Below are 22186 nucleotides of genomic sequence, written 5' to 3' on the forward strand. Positions count from 1 at the left end.
TTAACAACTCTGTGTTAAGAAGCACGTATATATCAGGGGAGTAGGAAGGAGAAATGTCAGCACCTGGCATGCCCAAATGCTGAGACTAAGAGACACACTAGCTTATAAAAAGGAAAGATTTTTGTTGTTGTTTTTAAACATTGAACTATGCTCTGATTATGGATTTTTTTAAATCTTTACTTTAAAGAGAGAGATAGAGCACACGAGTGAGGAAGGGGCAGAGGGAGAGAGAAATAGAATCCTGAAGCCAACTCCCCATTGAGCACAGAGCCAGAGCGGGGCTCAATCTCAGCACCCTAAGATCATGACCTGATTTGAAATTGAGAACTGACTGCTTAACCGATTAAGCCACCCAGGTGCCCCCGATTAAGCATTCATAAAATGGTAGTATGCAGTTGGATTCAAAGGAACCAAGACAAAACAATAGAGAGAATTTCTTAAAATTTCTGAGTTATGTTCTTCATTTCTGAGTGTGTTCTTTGAGTCTATAATTCTAATCACGGAGCTTCATGTAAGTGCAGACAATATAAATTAAATTTGGATGCTAGAAACTGACAAAGATGTAAGTGACATTTCCCATTCCCCGGAAATGTGTAATTCCTGGTGTCTTTCACGCTCTCTTCCAAATTCTGAAGAGCGTTTCCAAGACTCTGGTCAGGGATATTGATGCCAGAAGAAAGAGCAAGAGAAATCTCCGTGACATGCCACGAGCAATCCAAATATGCAGTGACTGTGCAGAGGTGTTTAAAATAAAGCAAAACCAAACCAGAAGCAAGTTGCCGCCTGCTTTAAAGCATACCACTTAAATTCCTTCTTACATTATTAATAATGGTCCTCGGAAACAGGGAAGAACTTCACCCCAGGGAGCTTTAAACCACTGTTCCTCCCTAATCAATTGCAGACTGCTCCGCTCCAACTCAGGCAGCATGTGGCACGCGGACACTGTTATTATGAGCCGGCTGTAATGTCAGCACAGGGACCCTGGGACCCTAGACCTCAAGCCCGTACTCCTGCCTACTATTTTTCTTTTTTTAACTTTTTAAAAATTTCACATTCAGCTTCATTCCCAAGAACGTCTGAGGGACGTCTGGGTTGTGAAGCCTGATTACAATGGCATTTCAAATCATTCCTCAGGAACACAGAACACTAACGGACCCAAGAAACAATGGTTATTCCTTTGTAACAAGTGGGCAATGCCCCTTAACTGTCACTTCTAAGTGAGTTATGAGCTATAACCATCTTGGAGAAGGGCCTTGCTAGGTGTGCTGGCCATCACCCAACCGTTGGATGTGCGCCAAGCTTTGTGAGGTCCGAACTCCCTGTTCTCATCAGAAGTGCTCTCCCCCGAGCCCACAACACCCATTTAGTCCCGGGGTTAACTAAAATTACCGTCATTTATACTTCTTTTTGGAGGCAACATCCCTAACTGTCGCTGCCCCCATGGGAGTTCTGCTTTCCTCTCTAGTCCTCTCTCTCTCCTCCCATGATTCTACCATGTATGGGTTCATCAGGCCTACTGTGGGCAATGCTGGGAGCCTGTCCACGCAGAACACAGGGTCTGTAGGAGACGAATTCTGAGCACCTGGAAGGGCCAGGGCACCGGCCTCCTACGCCCCTAACACCCAACTAGTGGAGAAACACTTCTGGTTTAAAATCACCCCCCCAAAAGACCTCTGTTGGCCTCTCCACCAGGCTCATTTTGCCCCAGGGAGGGATGATGCAGAGGGTCAGCCCGAGTGCGCACCGCGGCGGGACCCACCTATCTCCTCGCCCAGGGAGGAGTTGAGGATGGCGCCGGCAGACATGACAACGGCGCAGCTCCGGAGGCCGCGCGGGTGCAGCTGGCTCAGCGGCACGGCGGGGACCAGCTTCTGCCAGCCCAGCGCGGAGAAGGGCGCCTCTTTGCCGTCCAGCGTGCGCACCTGCACCCGACTCCGCAGCGCGCACAGCAGCTCCGCGCGGCTCAGCCCGGCCGCCCGCCGCCCGCGGAAGCGCACGCCGTGCTTGTTGGCGCTGAGGTAGTCCTGCATGGCCTTCTGCAGCCGCGGGTTGAGCATCTTGGACGAGACGTTTCCCTTCCAGAGCCGGTGGAGGAAGGCCCTGGACATGGATGAGTACAGTCTGTCCCCGTCCTCGCCGTCCTCCAGCACCAGGCCCCCGCCGGGTTTCCGCTGCCTCTTCCTCGCTCGCCTTCTTGGCGCCTGGCGGGCTGGTGCAGCCCCCTCCAGCCGGCCTTGGTCCCCGTGGGAGGAGGGGGGTCCCGGCGTGCCCTGAGTGTGGCGGCGCAATCCTGGCTGACCCGCGGCAAAAAAGTAGTCGTCGTCCTCCGGGTAGAAAGCGCTTTGCGATTTTCTCCCGATCTGGGATGAAAAGAACTCTTCGTCATTTTTGAACCCGTCCTGCACCTGGGCCCACTGCGGTAGATCTTCCGGCCCCGCGTGGAAGGGGCCAGGCGGGCGTCGGTTCATTAGCCCCTTGTGTGTACCCAGGCTCTCGGGCAAGGAGGGCTCCTGCACCGCGCCCATGATGGCCCTCTGCTTCCCCTGCATAGGCAGGAGCCTCCTGGTCTCCAGGAAGGAGAAAGAGCTGGGCGCAGGCTCAGCTGGGTTGCTGTCGGTGAAGTAAATAAAAATCACCACGAAGAGGAGGCCCCAGGCGAATATCCCGCAAAGCATTCGTTGTCTCCATTGCTTCAAGTGTGGTTTCATGGCAGGTCTCTGGGGTCAGCACCTTGTGTCTTAAAGCGGTGGTAAGCCAAATGAACCTGAAAAACAGCCAGGTCTACGGTTAGCCACCCGAAGACACCTGCTCCGACGGCAGGGGCGCTGGGGACAATCTGGCCTAAGCAACGTTTCTGTAGGGGAGAGTTAAAAGGAGGCATTAGAAACCAGAATCATCTGAGAATTTTGGCTAAATTCCAGTGTCACATCCCCGTTTCACAGACCGGACCTCTGCAAGACAAGGGGTCTCATTGAGAATCTTGGGAGAGAGGGGAGGAGTGGCTGTATATTGGGAAAATTCTGGTGGTATAGCCACCTCCCCACCCTGGGGCTGATCGGGGCCAATCCCAACAACCTCTCCCTGCAACTGCCTTTACAGAATTCCATTTGGTAAAGCAAAGCAGCTGAATTAAGAAGTAGAGTCGGCCCTCTCTTCCCTGCTTTATCAGAACACCAAAGGCTCAGTTTCTAAGGACTGACAGCCATATCAGAGTCTTCATAGTCTCCCCCAGGCTCTGGAGGCTTCCTGGAATATACCAGAAGTCCACCTATGGTCCTGAATAAGCAATGCTTCAGAGACTTTGGCCCTGGGCCAATGTTATACCATAGCACCTGTAGACTTCAAAAATGCACCCCGAGAAACGCCCTCCTACTTCATCCCCATCATGAATCTCTGATGGACTAGGAGGGAGGTGCGTTAACATTTCAAATAAAGGAGGAGATGAGGAGAGAGCTTGCTGTTTGTCGATGAGCCTCCAACAGGGAAAGGGTGACAAAGGAGGCGGAGATGAATAAAAAGTATAAGATAAAATGTAAGGCAGAAGGAGCCTCTCCTTCATACAGTACCGCAATCCGTGTGTATTGTGACATTGCTGTGTGGGATAAGACGGTACTAAGAAATGCACTGAGCCTTCAGGAATGTAAGCAAAGCCCCCCAAAGGGAAAAAAACACAAGGCATATGTAATAATACTGGAGCCTACTGGAGCCTAACAATGAACACAGGGCCCAACAGAGGGAGACACTGAGTAATAATGGCTAAAAGAATGACATGAGTGGGGCGCCTGGGTATCTCAGTGGGTTAAAGCCCCTGCCTTCGGTTGAGGTCATGATCCCAGAATCCCGGGATTGAGCCCCACGTCAGGCTCAGGGAGCTTGCTTCCCCCGCCACCCCCGGCCTGCCTCTCTGCCTACTTGTGATTTCTGTCTGCCAAATAAACAAAAGAAAAAAAAAAAAAAAAAGAATAACATGAGTCTGCGTGTGTGTGTGTGTGGGGGGGTGCTGTATGTCTGGGTGATGGGGTTGGAAGTAGGAAAAACTTAACTCAATAGTGATACCCATCCAGGCATGGGAGACCTCGAAGACCTATGTGGATGCCAGAGCCACAGGCTCTGTGAGAAATGGGGAGGAGTGAAGTTTTCTGAGCAAGGGGGTATGCCATGCTGGTTGCATTGGCTTTCAGATTTCTATATAGCAGGTAAGGGGGACAGGGAGGTGTGAAGGGGGGCCATGTGGGGTTCAAGGGGGTCATTAATAGAAATCAGACACTCAAAGTAGAGAGGGAGGAGCTCAGAAGGGGCTCTCCTTCCCTGGCATAGGCTGATGGATGTTACTAAAAATCCAAGGCACGTGAGGTGTGACCAAAATGCAGCATTTGGGGTTTGTACTCAGATAAGTCCTATCAATGTGAATGATACCTACATATCTGTAGTTACCCTGGAAGCTATACACTGTCTTTGGTGGTTTAAAAGATCTGCCAATGTAAGAAAACCACATTTACTTTGTGGCTCTGTAGCCAATTAAATATGGACATAGATTTGTTGACCTTCTCCCATGGAGAGCTGGAGTCTATGGCTCCTGTCCTCGCATTCTGGGAGGGGCTTTGTAGCTGCTCTGATCAGTTACCCAGCTCAGGTCCAGCAGCTTCTGCTTCTTGCTTCTTAAGACACCCCTTCAGGAGGAGGCTAGCCACAAACAAAGATATCTCTTGGACCTAAGTCCACCATGCAGCCAGGAAACCCAAGCTAGCCATGGGGAAAGGCCACACAAACTCAGCAATGCCCAGACACCCTCAAGCTGTTCCAGTGGTCCAGGCCCCACAAGAGACATGAAGAGTGAAGACACCATGTTGCATGCCCAGGTGCGTTGAGCTTTCAGATGGTCCAGCCCTGGCCAACCTCTGACGGTAACTGCAGGGAAGACCTCAAGTGAGAACCTGGCAGAGCCTGGTCTAGCCACAGAGCCAGAGTGATAGTGATAGATTGTGGTTCTAAGCCACTAGGCTTTGAAGCTATTTGTTACATAAGAACAGCTCACTGGGACAGGCGCTAACAGAAATGTGAAATGAGAAGAGCCCCGAATCTTCCAACACTGGGGCATCCTTGAAATGAGGGTCTAGCCTCTCAGAGACGATTTGAAAAGCAATATTCATTTACATGTATATGTTGTAACTTTTAAAAATGTTTGCTTTACCATATAATCACATAAAGGCAAGGCTGTTGGTTTCATTTATAGTCAAAAGCAAACACACATAGACAGAACATGCATTCACCAAGCCAGACACGCTGATGCCATGAAATTTACAAAGAAGAAATGAAATTTACAAAGAAGAAATGATGCCAGCCGTTAACTTGTGCCACACCCCACGCTTAGCACTCTTTCTGGACTACCTACCTCACTTGCTCCTAGGAAAGACTGCTCTCTCCATTTTATAAATGCGGAAACAAAAGCTCAGAGAGATTGAGTAACTTGCCCAAAGTCTCAAAGACAGCAAGCAGCAGAGACTGCGTACCGACCCATCTGCTTGACTCTAAGACTCATACTTTTAACGTTAACTTCTGACTCCATTCTGAAGTATACTATCTGTAGGGGAAGGATCATTTTTTTCCCTCCAAACTGTCACAACCTGATACTTTTATATTTCCATTCCCAAGCATCTGGGAAAAGCCTGATTGCTGTAAGAGATGCTAAATGCTGACCAGCTAGTTCTATACACATCTCATCAGTACCTGGTAATGAACCATGTGCAGATATGCATAGACTCGGGACCACACTTTGAGGAAGAATCCACTAAGTGATCTTTCTAGTCCTATCCCGGAGCACATGCTTCAAACTGTGATGCCCACTCTGTAGATCTAGAGCCTAGTTCCAGGATTCGACATTTCTATTAGAAATTAGAAAACCACCCTCAATGACCACTTTTCTGTCATCGCCCCAACTGAGCACACTGAATACAACTCTGTCGCCAACCTCTGAAGTTAGCATGGTGCTCAGGAGTTAAGGACTCAGGCCCAGAAGACTGCCTCTGCTTCAGATGGCAGCCTTAAGGAGGAGGCTTATGAGCTCCCTGCTCTTATGAGCATTTGGCTAGCAATCTGGGATGCTCCCAGGTTCCATAATCAGCCAGGATGAACTCAGAAATGCCCTACACTAATGACTACTGGGTTTTCAGGAAGGTATACAGGTAGTTTGAGGTCTCGGGGGGTGGGTCCCAAACAGAGAATCTCTGCCCTCTGTCTTCGGTGGCAGGGAACTTCCCCCTCTCCCGAACATCCCTGTGTTCATGAAACACAATCTCCACCCAACCTTGGCATTCAGAGCTTTTCCTGGGGTTCCATTTGCTAGGCATGACTGATTAAATCACTGATTTAACCGTGTGATGAGTTCAGTCCCCAGTCTGGGCCTTTCTGGTGACCATTCTGGGGATCAGTCCCCATCCTGAAGCCAAGCAGAGACCCACCAAGAGTCACCTCATGAACATAACAAAAACACTCATGTCACTCAGGAAATGACCAGAGTTTTAAAAGCTCCTGCCAGGAACTGAGGACAAAGACCAGAGAAATGATTATACCAGCAAGGCTGTAGTTGCTAATTTAAAAGGCAGTCTTTTTGCTTCTGGCTAGAAATCCTTATTACTTGGTTGCTCCATACTGAGCAACAGCTCTGGGTGCTTACTTGGTGGATTATTAAAGAATGGGGAGTGGAGGTTCTTTGTGGGGCATTTGCTGGAGGGACTATTTTTAAAATGCAGAGTCAGGAGGAAAGGGGTGTGTACCAGGTTGCTGGGGGTGCGACGATGAAGAGGAAGCCTGGATCCTTGGCGGATGACCTGGAAACCTCTGGCCTTTGGGATCAGAACTGAGAGTTCTGACCTTCCCCCGCAGCCCCAACCGCCAGATGACAGATGACACTTGGCTGTTTCAAAGCAACAGAGTGGAAACATCAGACATATAGACCCCATTATACAGAAATGCCTAGTTCCCAACGGAAGCAGCCGAAGACTTGTTTTTCTGTGGGGAGATGACAGACTTGAATGGGAGGGAGTGAGGCAGTCTGGAGAAAAGGAAAGCCTAAAAGGAAAAGCAGGAGAGGAGCTGCAATGGGGCCAGGAGTCTAGGGCAGATTTGGTTCTCTCTGCCCACTTTTTTGGGGATTAGAAGGCTGGGATCTGTGAAGCCCTCTGAGCACTGTGAAAGCAATAGGGATCCCAAAAGCAATAATGAGGATTTTTCATTAGGTAAGATTTTGTGGCTTTTGATGCACAGTAATAATAGAAAGGAGTGGGATCCCTGTCTCAATTATGATTAGGCTGAACTTCTAATAATCCAGAAGCCTTCCCCGCAACTTCCGTCGCTGCAAACCTTCTGCAGCCAATTAAGGGAACATTCTCCAAAATGATTAAACACAAGGCGAGAGCAAATCCTCTGCCAGCAAAATGCTACAGAAATCATTTTACGTATCATTGGTCCCGTCATCGGCATCTTTACAAAAACTCAGGTTAGAGAGAGAAATGGAGGATATGGTCAGTGTCAGATCCATTGGTCATTCTTGTCCTTAAAAGAACCAGATAGCCTAATAAGAAGAGATGTTCAGCTAAGAAACAGAAAAAGAAAAAAAAAACACATTTTCCCCCTCTAATGTGGTGTATCTGAAATATTATAATGATCCAGTTTAAGCAAAGTAATGCATGCTCATTGTTCTATTTCATCGTTAGCTGTGTGATATAAATTGCATCAGGGAGACATAAGACATGCATCAGGTGAGTCACCTGTCCCCAGATGCCAATGACAATGTGCTCCCTGATCTCATGTTCATGTATGCTTTGCCGGGGCTAGTTTAAGTGACTGGGGCAGTGGAGTGCTTGCCAGTTTTCCCCTGGGAAGACAACTGGCAAGATTATAACCACAGTCTGTGTGTGTGATGTGGCCTTCTCTTCTCTCCACGGCGATGCTAACACTAGTACCTGGCTGTGCTAAGGTTTGCATTCTAAGCAGATGGATATTTTCTGCCTCCTTGAACTACTGTTTGTCTATTCCCACTTCTGTCCCATTTTCTGTGGCCTTTCGAGCCACGCCTCTAGGAAACCTATATGGGAACACTAAAGCGATGAACCCTGATGCAATGAAAAAATGACCCACGGCCAGAAATTATTTTGAAATAAATTATTTCAGAATTTATCTTCTGAAATTATTTTGATTGTCCTACTTGCTAAGGAATTTCAGTGCCTCTTAGATATTAATTCTCAAAGGAATGAGTCACTTTTCTGCATGGATGTCCAAAATAATACAAAAGAGTGTTAACTCTCCTTGAAATTGTTCAGAGAGACATCACATTTTCCAAAAGGTACCATTTATTACAAGTCGTCAGGTGGAATTGCAAAGTGTAAGCCACAGGAGAACCTGACGACAGTGCAGCAAAGGGTTAATACGCCAGTGTCTCATTTTGTTCAAGGGGAAAGAGAAGTTGATTCTGGCCTCTGCCACTTGAACGACGTCCCTCTTATGCCTGGAGGTTCACAGGCTGGCTCCCTGGTTTTCCTGAATGGAGAGTATTTTTTTTAACCCACTTTGATGGATGTGTGTGTTACAGCTGCCATCTGGCCGGGGTTTTCTGTTGGTCTGAGAAACGCTCGTGTCTCTTTTTTGGTGTAGAAGTTGTCTAAAGGATCTTAAATCTAAGTATTTACTTGAACATTGATATAATAAAGAAGATTTAGTCTGTGAGCTATAGTGAGACATTCATGTGTCTTAATAGACTTCAGGAGTCATTTTCTCCCCAGATTCATTTTTCTAAAATTAGCTTTTGTCACACACCCAAGAAAACACTCTTCATCCTTCAGAAGAGGGAGGGGACGTCCCCAGCTGGAATGCCTCTCTGTCTCTTCACAGCCCCATCAGCTCCTTTCACAAATAATCCCTTTTCTTTCCTTTTCTCATTTTCTGTGAATGTGAGCTAGTGAGCTAGCATCCAGGCTGCCGTGTGCAGAACTCCAGAAGATGCCCCCCTCCCGCCTTAATTCTCTCCGGGATTGGTTTCAGCCCATTCTTAAGCTAATGTCCAGAAGAACAGAAAGAAGGAGGTCAGCCCGGTCAGTAGGGCTGGGTGGTGGAGGGCTGCCCGGCCTTCTAATGGGTCCTGGAGGATCGGTGGCTTCATTGTCCTACAAGAGAGCACTGGGAGCCCCGAGGGCAAGGTGGCCTGGCTCAGGCAACATCTCCTCATGACCGGAACAGGGGTAGCCATCCGCTGTGCGAAGAGGGACACTGTTCCGTGAGGGCTGGCCAACTCACATGAGCTTGCTTGGCCAAGGCCTGAGTTTAAAACACCGGTGGCGTGGCTTCTTGTTGAATGTCAAATTTGGAAGCTTGAATAATCTTGGGAACAGCGGGGGCTAGTTGAGGGTGGGACCATATCACTTTCAGCCTGTGTTCCCAGCAAACAGTGGAGGTGGTTCCATGGAAGGATCCCGACGAATATTTTAAATAAATGAAATGAATGACTACAATTCATAAAACAAAATAAGTGAGACTGCCTGGAGAGGGCTCCTGGCTGGGCTCAAAGGGAGGGATGCACAGCTTGCGAGCCTTCCCAGGCCAGCGGGGGTGTGTGTGTGTGGAGGGGTGCAGCAAATGTAAGCAGTGGTCATATGGTTAGGTTATCTCAAGGAACAGCAGTCAGGAGCAGTAGGGGAGATGGAATGAACCAGCAGCAGCGGTTTCAGATGCCTGCCCCACGCCAGGCACTATACCAAGTGCCTCCTCTGTGCAGTCTCATTGTTAATTCTGCATTCCCAGTGTAATCTTTACCTTAAACTCCCTAGTAAATGTTATTATTCTCCTTCAGTATATGGAGACACGGAAGCTCTAAGTGGTCCGCTTCATGCACCTTGTTCCAGAACCCCCGTCTTTTTGTACTAACTAGATCACAAAACCAGGGGACGCTGCACCGTGCTTGAAATTTTTTATTTGATTTTATTCTTCAGTGCTCCAGCAGTCAATGCTTATGTACCACACCCAGTGCTGGAGATTTTAATGAGATTCTTTTTCTTTCGGCCATAAAGTACTATGCCAAATTTCGGGCTAGCTCCCTACTCTGACCCGGCAGCATGATCCTCTAACATCCCATCTTCCCTGACATGTTTTTTAACGCTGGAGAAATTGATCTTCCCAGTTAGGCCTTGGAATCCACACCTCCCCAGAATTCACCTGCTGGGCAGTCGCCAGAGACAGTTTAGCCTTGGCGGGCCAACTGAGTGGATTTTGCCCAGTCAGAATAGGGTGCCAATTCACTAACATTTCCAGTGAGGCCACAGGTGTGAAGGTCCAGGATCTCAAGGAATCTGTCATCTTGGTAGGAAGACTGCAATTCTGACTGCATGGTTCTCTGTCCCAGGACAGGTGGCTGTACAGAGGAGCGATACAGATGAAAGTAATCATAGGTTACTTTAAAGAGGAGGGGGACGAGGGTTGGACACTGAAGCCCACATGTGTATGAAAGGGACTTAGTCATTTCCAACAGTGGCACAACTGGGTTAAGTGTGCCTGGGGTGGGAATTTGCAGGGTGCAAAGTCAGGTAAACAGGAATGGCTCAGGAAGACTATCGTATTCTCTTTCTGGGTGAATCATTTCAGCAACAGAGATTTTTCCTCAAGTAGTAGGGCAGATGGGAAATAGTTTAAAAGGCAAGGATGCACATATGTGAGCCACTCTGGGCAGCTTTTAGCTTTCAGAACTTTCTGGAATGAGGTGGCAGGTGCTGTTGGGGCAGAGGGAGGTGGAAATGATTCCAGACGTCTATTATTGGTCCTACAGAGACAACACAAGCTGCCTACTAGCGAGGGTCTGCTGGCTTCCTGAAACAGCATTCATCTGCTTTGGACACAGTGGCCTGTTTGTTTTACGATAATTAACATTCAAATATTTACACTTTACACCAATAATATGCCAAGGCTCATGATTGAAGCTGTAAATTGGCTTCAGCAGTGATGTTTAATAGTCACAAAGATGAGATATTGCCTACCTGCCACTGAGATTTGAAAGTTCTACCCTGTTCCCACAAACATAAAGTGGGCTTCCAGGTAAAAGTGTAGGTGGTCCGCAGGTGGTTCTTATAGGGGACTTCGGTACGACCCAGCCCGAGAGGGGCCAGAGCTTCAGTGTGGGCTGGCAGGGGACGCATGTGTGATGGCAAGGGAGAGCCGACACCATTCAGGGGACAAGTCAGCCACCATCTCCGGCTTACCCAGTGTTACAGGGTGATACTGACGACTCTACCCATGAGGAAGGCAGGCGATGTACGGTTGACCTGGAAGCCCTGCAGTCTGACAGCCTGTTCAGATGCTTTGCCAGCTGTGTTATTCCAGTTCAACCCTTTGAGCCTCAGTTCCTCATCCAATCTGAGTCATCACACTGCTGAGATGCTCACAGCTCTGTGAAATGAATGAGTAAGGCTCTGCGTGCGAAGTGACTGGCCCGGTGCCTGGCCCGAAATGAAAGCCACACAAATATGATTTTTCAATCCCGGCTCTTAGAGTCTGTAAAAGTAAAAAAGTGGTATAACCAGCATGGACTTCACTGTATGAGTATTGGCCTCATGAGTATACACTTGAAACTCACCGGTAGGCAACCCTCTCTTTACATAGTCCCAAATGGACGTGCCCTTGTTTTGATCAACACCAGCACCTGATTCAAGCTAATAAGAACGGAATAAACCCAGTCTCCACAGAGACCTCTCTCTGCTGTCTCAGTCCCATTCAGTTAGGGACCGGATGCCCGAGAATTATCTTCTAATGGTTCATCGTGTTACCTTATTTTAATTTCCATTGCTATAATTCAATGAATATTTATAGACCTAATGTCAGGCTGACTATATAACTTATGATACTTGGGCCTTGGGGGGAACTGGATGAAGTTCTTGGGGAAAGTAAGATTTAAATTCTTGAACCTCGGGCGCCTGGGTGGCTCAGTGGGTTAAGCCGCTGCCTTCGGCTCAGGTCATGATCTCAGAGTCCTGGGATCGAGTCCCGCATCGGGCTCTCTGCTCAGCGGAGAGCCTGCTTCTCTCTCTCTCTCTCTGCCTGCCTCTCCATCTACTTGTGATTTCTCTCTGTCAAATAAATAAATAAAATCTTTAAAAAAAAAAAAAAATAAATTCTTGAACCTCAAAAGCATGGAGTAGATTCAAAGTCCAACATGTCTCTTCAGTCCAGACAATGGGGCTGGCTCTCACAAGAGCCCAGGAAGAAAGAGCGCTTAGAAGAAACCCCCTTTCAGAAAACTTCAAAGGCCCCGCAGGGCACTTGTTTTGCCCATCAGGGGAAATAAACTGTTTTCTGTGGCAAGAGCCACATCTTAACAAATCACAAAAATAAAAAAGGCTAACTGCTTTAGATCCATCTCCATAGATCAGCACCAGGAGATCTCAAGTGGAAAGCTGGGGGGAAAACACAGAAGCTGCCGAAGCCAACTCACGAGAGATTTTAAAATGCCCGTACAACCTCAGCTAGCAGCTACCTCTGAGGAAGAAAGACCGAGATTTGGAGGAATGGGAGGGACAGAGAACACTCGCATCGTTGCTCAAAAATGTCTTTTCTTATAATGAAAAGATCCAAAGTAGTAGGGCAGAATATTAATAAATACTAAATCCGAGTATATAAACTCACTTCTTATGTATTCTCTGTGTTTTTTTAAAAGATTTTATTTAACTGGGAGAAAGCGAGAGCAAGAGAGAGAGAAAGAGAGGGGAGCTAGTGTGCACAGGGATGGGGAGGGGCAGCTGGAGAGAGAGAGGCAGAAAATTTCCAGCAGATTCCACACCCAGTGCAGAGCCCAAAACAGAGCTTGATCTCATGACCCTGAGATCATGACCTGAGCTGCAACCAAGAGTCGGATGCTTAAGCAGCTGAGCCACCCAGGTGCACCTGTATTGTCTCTCTCTCTCTCTGAACAGATTTAAACATAGCAATTTTACACGTAATGAATGTTGAAAAATAGACGTTGTTAAAAGACTTGTAAAAATAAGAAAGAGAAATCATTAACTGTGTTTATATTTACATCTCTATTTCCTAATCTCTTTGGCTAATAATTCCTGCTTACTCTCTTCACACAAAATATAAATCTAACATTTAGATTCTACAACTGGATTCCAGCTTGGTTAAGACTCTCATGTGACACCATCATCAATCCAGAAAAGAATAACTTACAGTTAGAGTGATTTATGAAAGCACAGAAAAGCACTGAGATTCTAGCCCTCACTCTTTCCAGGTATGTCATTTGGGGCAAGTTACTTTACCTTTTGGATTCTCAGCTTCATCATATGAAGCTGAAAATAATCCCAACTTTAACAGGTTGATACAGAATAATATATCTTAATGAGAAAATGCCAACAGAGTTTCAATTGTTGTTACCATTAAGTAGTATCTAAAAATAGCTATTCCATGTGGCCCCAGGCTCTGTGTTAAGCACTGATGGGTGCCATCTTACTGACTGTCTCTGAGTCCTGTGTCGGTTAAGCTGAGGGACATCTCCAGAACAACATCTCTGATCTCTGCTTCCCCTCTTGATTTTCCCACATAGAAGGAGTTCTCAGCCTACTGAGAAATAGGGGTCATGGTATGAATCTCTGTAGGCCAAACTGAGTTGGCCTTAAGTGTAGATTTGGTAGTGTTGGGAAGAAAGGTGGGGGATTGATAATCCAAAGTATTCTCCACACCAAGGTCACAAATTACACATGGCTCTCAGTAATGCCCATAATAATTTAACCTCCAATTTGTCTGACATTCGTGATATCTTCTAAAGCACGGAACAGTTATAATTTGTATGTCTCAAACCTATGACCTGGGAGTGATGGTGAATCCCGTTATATGGATGAGAGATATGAATCACACTGAAGTTACTTAAAAGTCCCACTGTTAGCATGTGTTGGAGTCAGGACAGTACCTGGTTAAATTGTAGGCCGTCCAAATGAGGACATGAGGATAATGGTTGCTCTCCTTACCTGCCAGGGTTGTAGAAAATACTCAAGAAAAATGCGTTAGTAGGAACCTTAAAATTAGATGTCCTACAAATTCATTGTTTTCATGATATAATTATGAATATATAGATTCCATTATTTTTTTAAAAGATTTTATTTATTTATTTTTCAGGGAGAGAGAGGAAGAGAGAGGGAGCAAGCGATCACAGGCAGAGTGGCAGGCAGAAGCAGAGGGAGAAGCAGGTTCCCCGCCAAGCAAGGAGCCCGATGTGGGACTCGATCGGGATGCAGGGATCATGACCTGAGCTGAATGCAGCCGCTTAACCAACTTAGCCACCCAGGCATCCCTATAGATTCCATTATTATATCAAAGTTATCTTAGATGATTTTTTTGTCCCATAAAATTGTGTAAATCAAAAAGATGATCCCATTATATATATTAAAAAAAAAAAATCACCCTGCCAGGGAAGATTGTAGATGGTGACTATTTTTCCAATAGTTTGCTTTGTAAGGCTATTTAGTGGCTTTACTAATGCGGCCTTAACACTGTTGAAATTTGGCTTTAAGAATGGAACTTTTAAAACATTATTAAGAGAAAGTGCCAAATTGTTAATACCCAAACACCAAGTTCCTAACGATGGGACGCATTTTCCACCAGCGTAAGAGGATAAGGCAGACTGTCCTCAAAATGCATGAACTTTTATATTAAAACACATACATGTACCCATTATGGAGTCAAATACAAAATCAACTTGAAGATTTAATAGAAAACATGAGACTTCAAAGAAATTTCTCGGTGCGGAGCTTTCAACACTGTCCTCTGAACTTCTGAAGCTTGATTGCCTGTTCCCTTAAAGGTAAGATCTGAGCTGCTGGGATGAAATGGGCACGTAAGGGCCCCAGCGCCCTGAAGACTAACCTAGGAAAAGTTCAAATGTTTCCTCTCTAGTATGCTTCTCTAGTTGCATTTTTTTAAGTCTGTAGAAAATTTCCATATTATGAAATGATTTCTGAGGTTTCTAATTCTGAGGTTTGGTTCACCCTTAGAATATGCTCGAAGAGCCAGAACACCGCAGCCACGACCACTAAATCACGGTTCCCCTGCGAACAGCAGCACAGATGCATTCTGTACCTATGAGCCTGCGCATGTAGGTGCACAGCCCTGGTCTTCCGTCACTGCACTCATTCATACATTCCATAGATAACTGAGCATCTACTACCTTCTACTGTGTCTACCATGCGGAGCAAATCAAATATTGCCTGACCCCCATCGAGCTCACCGTATGGGAAGGACAAAAGTCAGGTATACCAGTCTTGCACTATGTTGTGCAGTCTTAACTGGATTTTTTTTTTTTTAACCACATTCCCTTTTACCCCACGACCTTCCTCCATTCACCAAGATACAGAGAAGACCTCCCAGGTCTAAAGGAAAACTGTTGAAAAGGAACCAGAGGCGGTGATGTCAATTCTTGCCTTTAAAGTTCAAAAACATGGGGCACCTGGGTGGCTCATTCAGTTAAGCCTGTGACTCTTGATTTCTGCTCAGGCATGGAGCCTGCTTAAGCTTCTCTCTGTCCCTCTGCCCCTCTCCATGCTCTCTCTCTAAAATAAATAATTAATAATAAATAAGTAAATAAATAAAAAAAATATAAAGTTCCAAAGCTATATTTCAACGGGTGGGGAGGGCAGGACAAAAACTGGGAAGAATAACTTGCTGACCCAGTTTTTCTTGCCCAAAGGGAGAATGAAAAGATCTCCTGGCTGATGGAAAAGGAGAGTGGGAACTGAAACAGAGCAACTGGCCACTGGCCAGGGCCCTGAAGATGGTTCTAATGTCGATGCTAAGAGGAAGAAGACAGCAGAGCTCAAGGTTAGTTTGTAGAAGAGATCTTCCCGCACTCTTACCTCCAACCTCAGGCTGTGGAGGTAGCACAGGGATGGCTGTGGGAACCTGAGTTTTCTGCACCCAGAATGGCAGGAAAAAAACCCTCTGTGTCCCCCAAAGTAAAGCGAATCCACAGACACAGAGGGGACATGCAGCATGGGCAGGGGGACAAAGGGGGACAATAGAGAGCACCGTCCTGTAATGAACTATAAGGCAGAAGGCCAGGCAGCTAATTCAGTGCCCAGGCCAAAATGCATGAACCTGGATGCTAAGGACTAGACGGTTTCCCTGAGCTAAGTCGTGGAGGGAGGGCCCTAAATTAAGAACCTTTGTTAACGTCAACTTTGATTAATTTAATTAACTACAAAAGGTTAGTTAAATTGGCAGTTAGATTTTTCCAATGCTGAGTGGTATAAGGTCTCAAAATACAGCTTAAGTTGAATTAAGATAAGTTGCATTTCTGGAACACTTCTGGATGTGGACTGAGAGTAGACATCTGCTACATAAGCTAGAAGCGTGCTACATTTTCTCCCTCCCGATGCTGCCCACAGTTATATCATCATGTTGACGTCTCTGAACTGCAAACCCATGCAACCAACTACTTGTGTGACAGCTCCCTTTCAGTTTTCCTAGCAATCTCAGACTTCACGGGGCCAAGCCAGACACTCGTTACTCCCTTTTCATCCCTTAGCCTTTCTCCATCCAGTAAATGGCAGGCCTTTCCCCAGGTGCTGAAGTCAAAGAATTTGGTGTTATTTTTGCTGCTTCTTTCTACTTAAACCTATACCCAGTTCCAACCACCAGCCCTAACCTGACATAGACAGCCATAACCCTAAAAAATACCTACACTCGCACAAGCAGTTGCCTTCCCTACTGCCCCAAAGTGGTCCAAGCCACCTGTCACCAGCACCAGTGCAACGACCCTGGGACCCGTCTCCCTGCTTCCACCCTGCCTGCTCTCTGTGGATGCTCCAGGAGGCTGAGTGAAACTCTTTGAGGGGGAATTAATTCCCACAGACTTGCTGGGTCCCTGTTGTCAATTTTCTCTTCCCTTTCCCTCACGTACCTGGTGTGTCCCCACTTATCTCGCTACCTCATTTCCTACCACTGGTCCCTCGCCTTCCTCCTCCCCATGGTCCCTGGGACATCCTGTTCGCTCAGCTTCCACCTGCTGTAGGGCCTGTGTCCAGGCCCTTCCTGCTGCCTGGGACCATCCTCCAGAATCTGACTGTCACCCTCCTGGCTTTATTAAGGTCTCAGCTCTATTCAGAAGGACTTTCCCTGCAAAACTCCCTTGACTTCACTCAGCTGCCTTTATCTTCACTTCTGGTACACCTCACTGCTTGATATGTTGTATGTTTAGTGCTTTTCTTCTCCAACAGCCCCTAAGCTCCAGGAGGAGGACCCATCTTTCCTCAGACCTTAGATAGTACCTGGCACATAGTCAGGGCTTGGCCATTCCAGGAACGAGATGGGGAAGGAATTGAGGGACTGTAAGACACAAGACTTTGGGGCATAATTTAGGCTGAGGAGACTGGGCAGGTCATGTGGAGGCAGGGACATTTAAGCTGAAAAGAAACGGACAGTGAGAAGTTACGTACTGGGGGGTTGGGCGCCTTTCAAGAGGAGGGACAGGAGCTGGGAGCAATAGAGCAGGTGGGAATTTGCACATCTGTACTGTAATTTGGCTGAGTGCATAAATGTACAATAGATCCTCTTTACAAAGATCAAACCACTTGTTACTTAATCTGCAAACACACCGTGAGACGGAAATGCTGGCTTCTATAAAATATACTATCCAGAACGTGTGAGAAACACTATAATTTTAATGTCTTTATCACACATAATGACATAAATAAAAAGCAGTGGGTTTCAGCCTCCCCATGAGAGCTCCGTAAAAACCTTCTTTCACAGACAGTTTTAGCTGAGACTCAACCACATGCAGTTGGATATGGGTTCTGGAAGTTTACTTTGTGACGGATGGAACTAGGTAGGAAGAAGAGAGAAACATGGAAATAATAATATGCCCACATCCACCCAGGCTTGAGGGATCGCACAAAACTTTGGAAAGGCCTCATTAGGACCACTAATGAGGAACCACTGCCAATGCTGGAAACTCAGACCTTCCCTGTAGAGGGGCCAGGTCCCACTCCTGAAATGTCAGGGACAGTAAAGGAAGGAGGGACGGAAGGGTGAATCCAGAGTCATGGTGGAATCATCAGAACGTGACCTCAAAGCGACCAGGATGACACAGGACCACAGTGCATCAAAGCCGATGAAGGAGGCTATCTGAAGACTGTGTGTCTCTGGGTTGGCACCATGAATCATAAATCATTCTGATGAATTCTAGAGCCCAATATCTATGCTAAACAGTGCCCTGTTATCTAACACCGCCCCGCATCCTCCCCAGCCTCTTTTCCTTCTGGCTCTAATTCTTCTCTGGTCTTCAAAAAGCCCTTTTATCTAATTTGTAAATAAGTCATGGCTAGGTGGCTTCTCACCTGCCCTTGGTGGGGACACACACACACACACACACACACACACACAAAATGCATGTGTTAAGCCTTTATTGTATGTTCAGACACTGTGTTATGTGGTGGAGATTAAAAGAACAATGAAACTCAGTCTTCTCCTTCGTGATTCTATAATTTAATGGAAATAACTACTAAAGTTGTCTTCAGGGTACCTGTGTTAGCCAAGAGCATTTCACCATTAAAGAGAATTTATGTTTGCTTATTTTATTTCTTACTCTTATGAAAATATACAAACAGTACTACACTTAGGGTGTCTGTATCTAATTTCCATGCTGAGGAAATGAAAGCTCCGTAACGGGGGGGAAAAAAAAGACAGACTGATCCAACACTTATTCACTCAACAAACATCTCTTATAAGGTACACATTCAGACATGAAATTATTAGTGACGGTACCATATATTCCACGAGGCTTAAATAAGATGCTCACACCAGGGTACCACAGCAATAAAACCGTATGGATCTTTATGTTTTCCTTCACTCCACTGTGCATTTGCTCATTTTATCTCTGCTCTTGGCAAGATTTAAATAAAGGCTTTTTTTCCTTTGCTCTACAAATGTTTGCAGCAACTATATTCCACTGACTTAACAGCATTAACTATAGTACAAATATACGCGCTTCACATTGCTTTGGAAAAAGGAAAATGTTTATGATCTCTGTCACAGAAACACTGAATTCATCAGTCTAAAATTTATTTAAAATGTCAGATGTGTTCGATAAAAATCTATAGCACGAATTCATTTCTGAACAGTGTGGAATGATTACTTTGATTTAAAAGGAAAGAATATACCCTAAAGTAGGATCTGGGTCTCAGAATGTGAAGTTCACGTCAAGCCATGTGGGCGACGTAGGTCTACATCACATTGTGTGCTATGAAAGCATTTGTGACTTGGATGCTCCTCTCATTTTAGTAAGAATCGCAGTCCCGATTCTATAAGCGAATGAAATATCAGCTCTCTGTAGAAACATTGGAGAGGCATGTGCCAAAGAGTGTAATTTCACCCTGCTTTATGGCGCAGGCTTTAAAAAGAGGCAAGACATATAAGAAAACCGCATTTCTAGATGGAGACAGGGCAGTCAAGAAAAGTGACTGCACGTTAGAGTAAACAAATATTTGAGCTATTTTAAGCCTAGTTAATGCGACACATAAAATGCATTTCTGTTTTCCCCCAACCGCACAATGAGCAACTACAATAATAGAATCATGAGTTCATAGCTCACCATGTCAATGTTATTAGTCTTGGGAAAGCCAAAGAACATGAAATCAGTGGTGACATTTCCTCGCTCCATGCTGGAGACTCGAGTGCTTTCATAAGAACTGGGACATGCCTTACAAAGATGCCAACTTTCTCTTTTCACCAACGAGGAACTCACGGTATAGTGAAATGAAGTGCATTGTGTTGCCAAGCTAGCTGGAGGCAAACTACTCACAATACATTCCTTGTCATCTAATGATACTGACTAGATCAGATCACGGGTTTTACTTCTAGAACATTTTAAAGTTTACACCCGAACAGAACGCTGCAGAAATCGAGAATGAGGAATCTGGAGAATAAAATGACTACATTGTAAATGTCTGTGGAATTGTTCCAATGGAGTCCAAAATACTCTGGAGAGCACAGGTGGTCCCCCATGAAAGGCACATTTCTGAGGTGGGCTGCAGAGCGGGTGAGCACAAGGTCACCCCTGGGCCCCCCACGGGCTCTGTGCTCCCAAGGGAGATACACTGGCAAGTCCCACGAAGTCTGGGTCCTCAGTTTGCTGATGGTGGGACCCCGCAGTGCTCGATTAACCTCTGCCATTCTCACTTCTCAAAACTCTATTCCAAGAAGAGCAATCAACTGCTCTGAACACCTCATAGGGTGAATGTGGGGATAGGCAGAGACTGGGTATGAGAGAAACGGGAAGCCAGAAGGGCTGTTATTATCATCACGTCTGTGAGCCTTCTTCCTGGTGGGGACAGCACAGGAACTACAGAACGAATGCCGGGGCAGCCTCGGAGTCTCTAGGGCTGCATTTTACAGGGGAAACTTCCCAGGTTCCACTGCCGACCTGCTGAACCAAAATCAGCCGGCAGGGCTTTGGAGCTGGCATTGTAGATGCATTCCCTGAGGCTACTCGTCCTTGCTCTTGGTGGTGCCAGGGATGCAGTGAGTGGGCATTGGGTGGTGAGTGAGCAGAAGCTGGGAAGACTGGGAAGCGCAGGTTCTGCATTCCAGGGGTGCTGCAGGAGGCAGTCTGGTAGAAATTCTCTGGGTTCCTTGCAGAGACTGGTCTGACCACAATCTCCTAATTCTGTCACACCAAACAAAGCCAACCTGCATGACACGTTAGACCCAGGGGTCACGCACATTCATCTACAGGTGTTTGAAGAGCCTCACCTTTTCAGAACCAGCTTTGGCCTTCCTCTCTGACATTCCCTCATTCCCTGCACTTCCCCAGGATTTTGTACATATCCATTCCTCCCTCAGGCGGAACCTCTTCATGTATCTGTAAAGAACTTCTCAAACTCAACACCCAACAAACAAATAATCAAGTCAAAAAATGGGCAGAAGACATGAACAGATACTTCTCCAAAGAAGACATACAAATGGCTAACTGACTCATGGAAAAAATGTTCATCATCATTAGCCAGGGAAATTCAAATCAAAATTACATTGAGATACCACTTTACACCAGTTAGAATGGACAAAATTAACAAGACAGGAAATAACAAATGTTGGAGAGGGTGTGGAGAAAAGGGAACCCTCTCACACTGTTGGTGGGAATGCAAGATGGTTCAGTCACTTTGGAAAACAGTGTGGAGGTTTCTCAAAAAGTTAAAAATAGAGCTACCCTGTGACCCAGTAATTGTACCACTGGGTATTTACCCCAAAGATACAGATATAGTGAAAAGAAGGGTCATGTATACCCCAAAGTTCACAGCAGCAATGTCCACAATAGCCAAACTGTGGAAAGAGTAGAGAGAGACGTCAACAGACGGAGGGATAAAGAAGATATGGTCCATATATACACTGGAATACTACTCAGCCATCAGAAAGGATGAATACCCAACTTCTGTATCAACATGGATGGGACTGGAGGAGATCATGCTGAGTAAAATAAGTCAAACAGAGAAAGACAATTATCATATGGTTTCACTTACTTGTAGAACATAAGGAATAGCAAGGAGGACATTAGGAGAAGGAAGGGGAAAATGAAAGGGTGTAAATCGGAGAGGGAGATGAACCATGAAGGACTGTGGGCTCTGAGAAACAAACGGAGGGTTTTAGAGGGGAGAGGGGTGGGGGGATGGGCTGGATCAGTGATGGGTATTAAGGAGTGACGTATTGCAGGGAGCACTGGGTGTTATATGCAAACAATGATCTTGGAATAGTACGTCAAAAACCAATGCTGTATGGTATGGTGACGAACAACATTAAAAAAAAAAAAAAAAGAACCTTATCGTGACCAATGGGTGGCACATAGCTGACTTTAACGCTTGATGTGCACACGAATGAACAAAGAAAAAAATATGGATTCATTACAGTTACAAAAATATTACCATATAATTAGCAACACTATTTCCTTTTACAAAAGGCATTGGAATTTCCATTCTATAGGGAAAAGATAATGAACTGAATTACAGACACCTACATTCAAATACTTCTCCAATATGTTTCTTCTGCTATTAACCATATCAATGTGGGTTAAGTTATTAAACCCCGGACCAGTTTCTTCAATTGCAAGACTGAGGTAACATCTTATAGCTTAGCCAGCCTTTAGGAGGATTTTAATTGACTTCTATGTGAAAATCAG

General features: G+C 45.9%; 1 protein-coding gene across 2 annotated transcripts in view; it reads right to left on the reverse strand.

Moving 5' to 3' along the window:
* ST6GAL2 (ST6 beta-galactoside alpha-2,6-sialyltransferase 2) overlaps window positions 1-22186 on the reverse strand; it is an 80118-nt gene that overhangs the window by 35787 nt on the left and 22145 nt on the right. For both annotated transcript variants that reach the window (XM_059406380.1, XM_059406378.1), the window contains exon 2: window positions 1760-2764. In XM_059406380.1, coding sequence (XP_059262363.1) covers window positions 1760-2708 — 949 coding nt within the window. In that variant the 5' untranslated portion in view covers window positions 2709-2764. The remainder of the gene's footprint in view (window positions 1-1759; window positions 2765-22186) is intronic.

This window comes from Mustela nigripes, chromosome 7, assembly GCF_022355385.1.
Source record: "Mustela nigripes isolate SB6536 chromosome 7, MUSNIG.SB6536, whole genome shotgun sequence".
NCBI lineage: Eukaryota > Metazoa > Chordata > Mammalia > Carnivora > Mustelidae > Mustela > Mustela nigripes.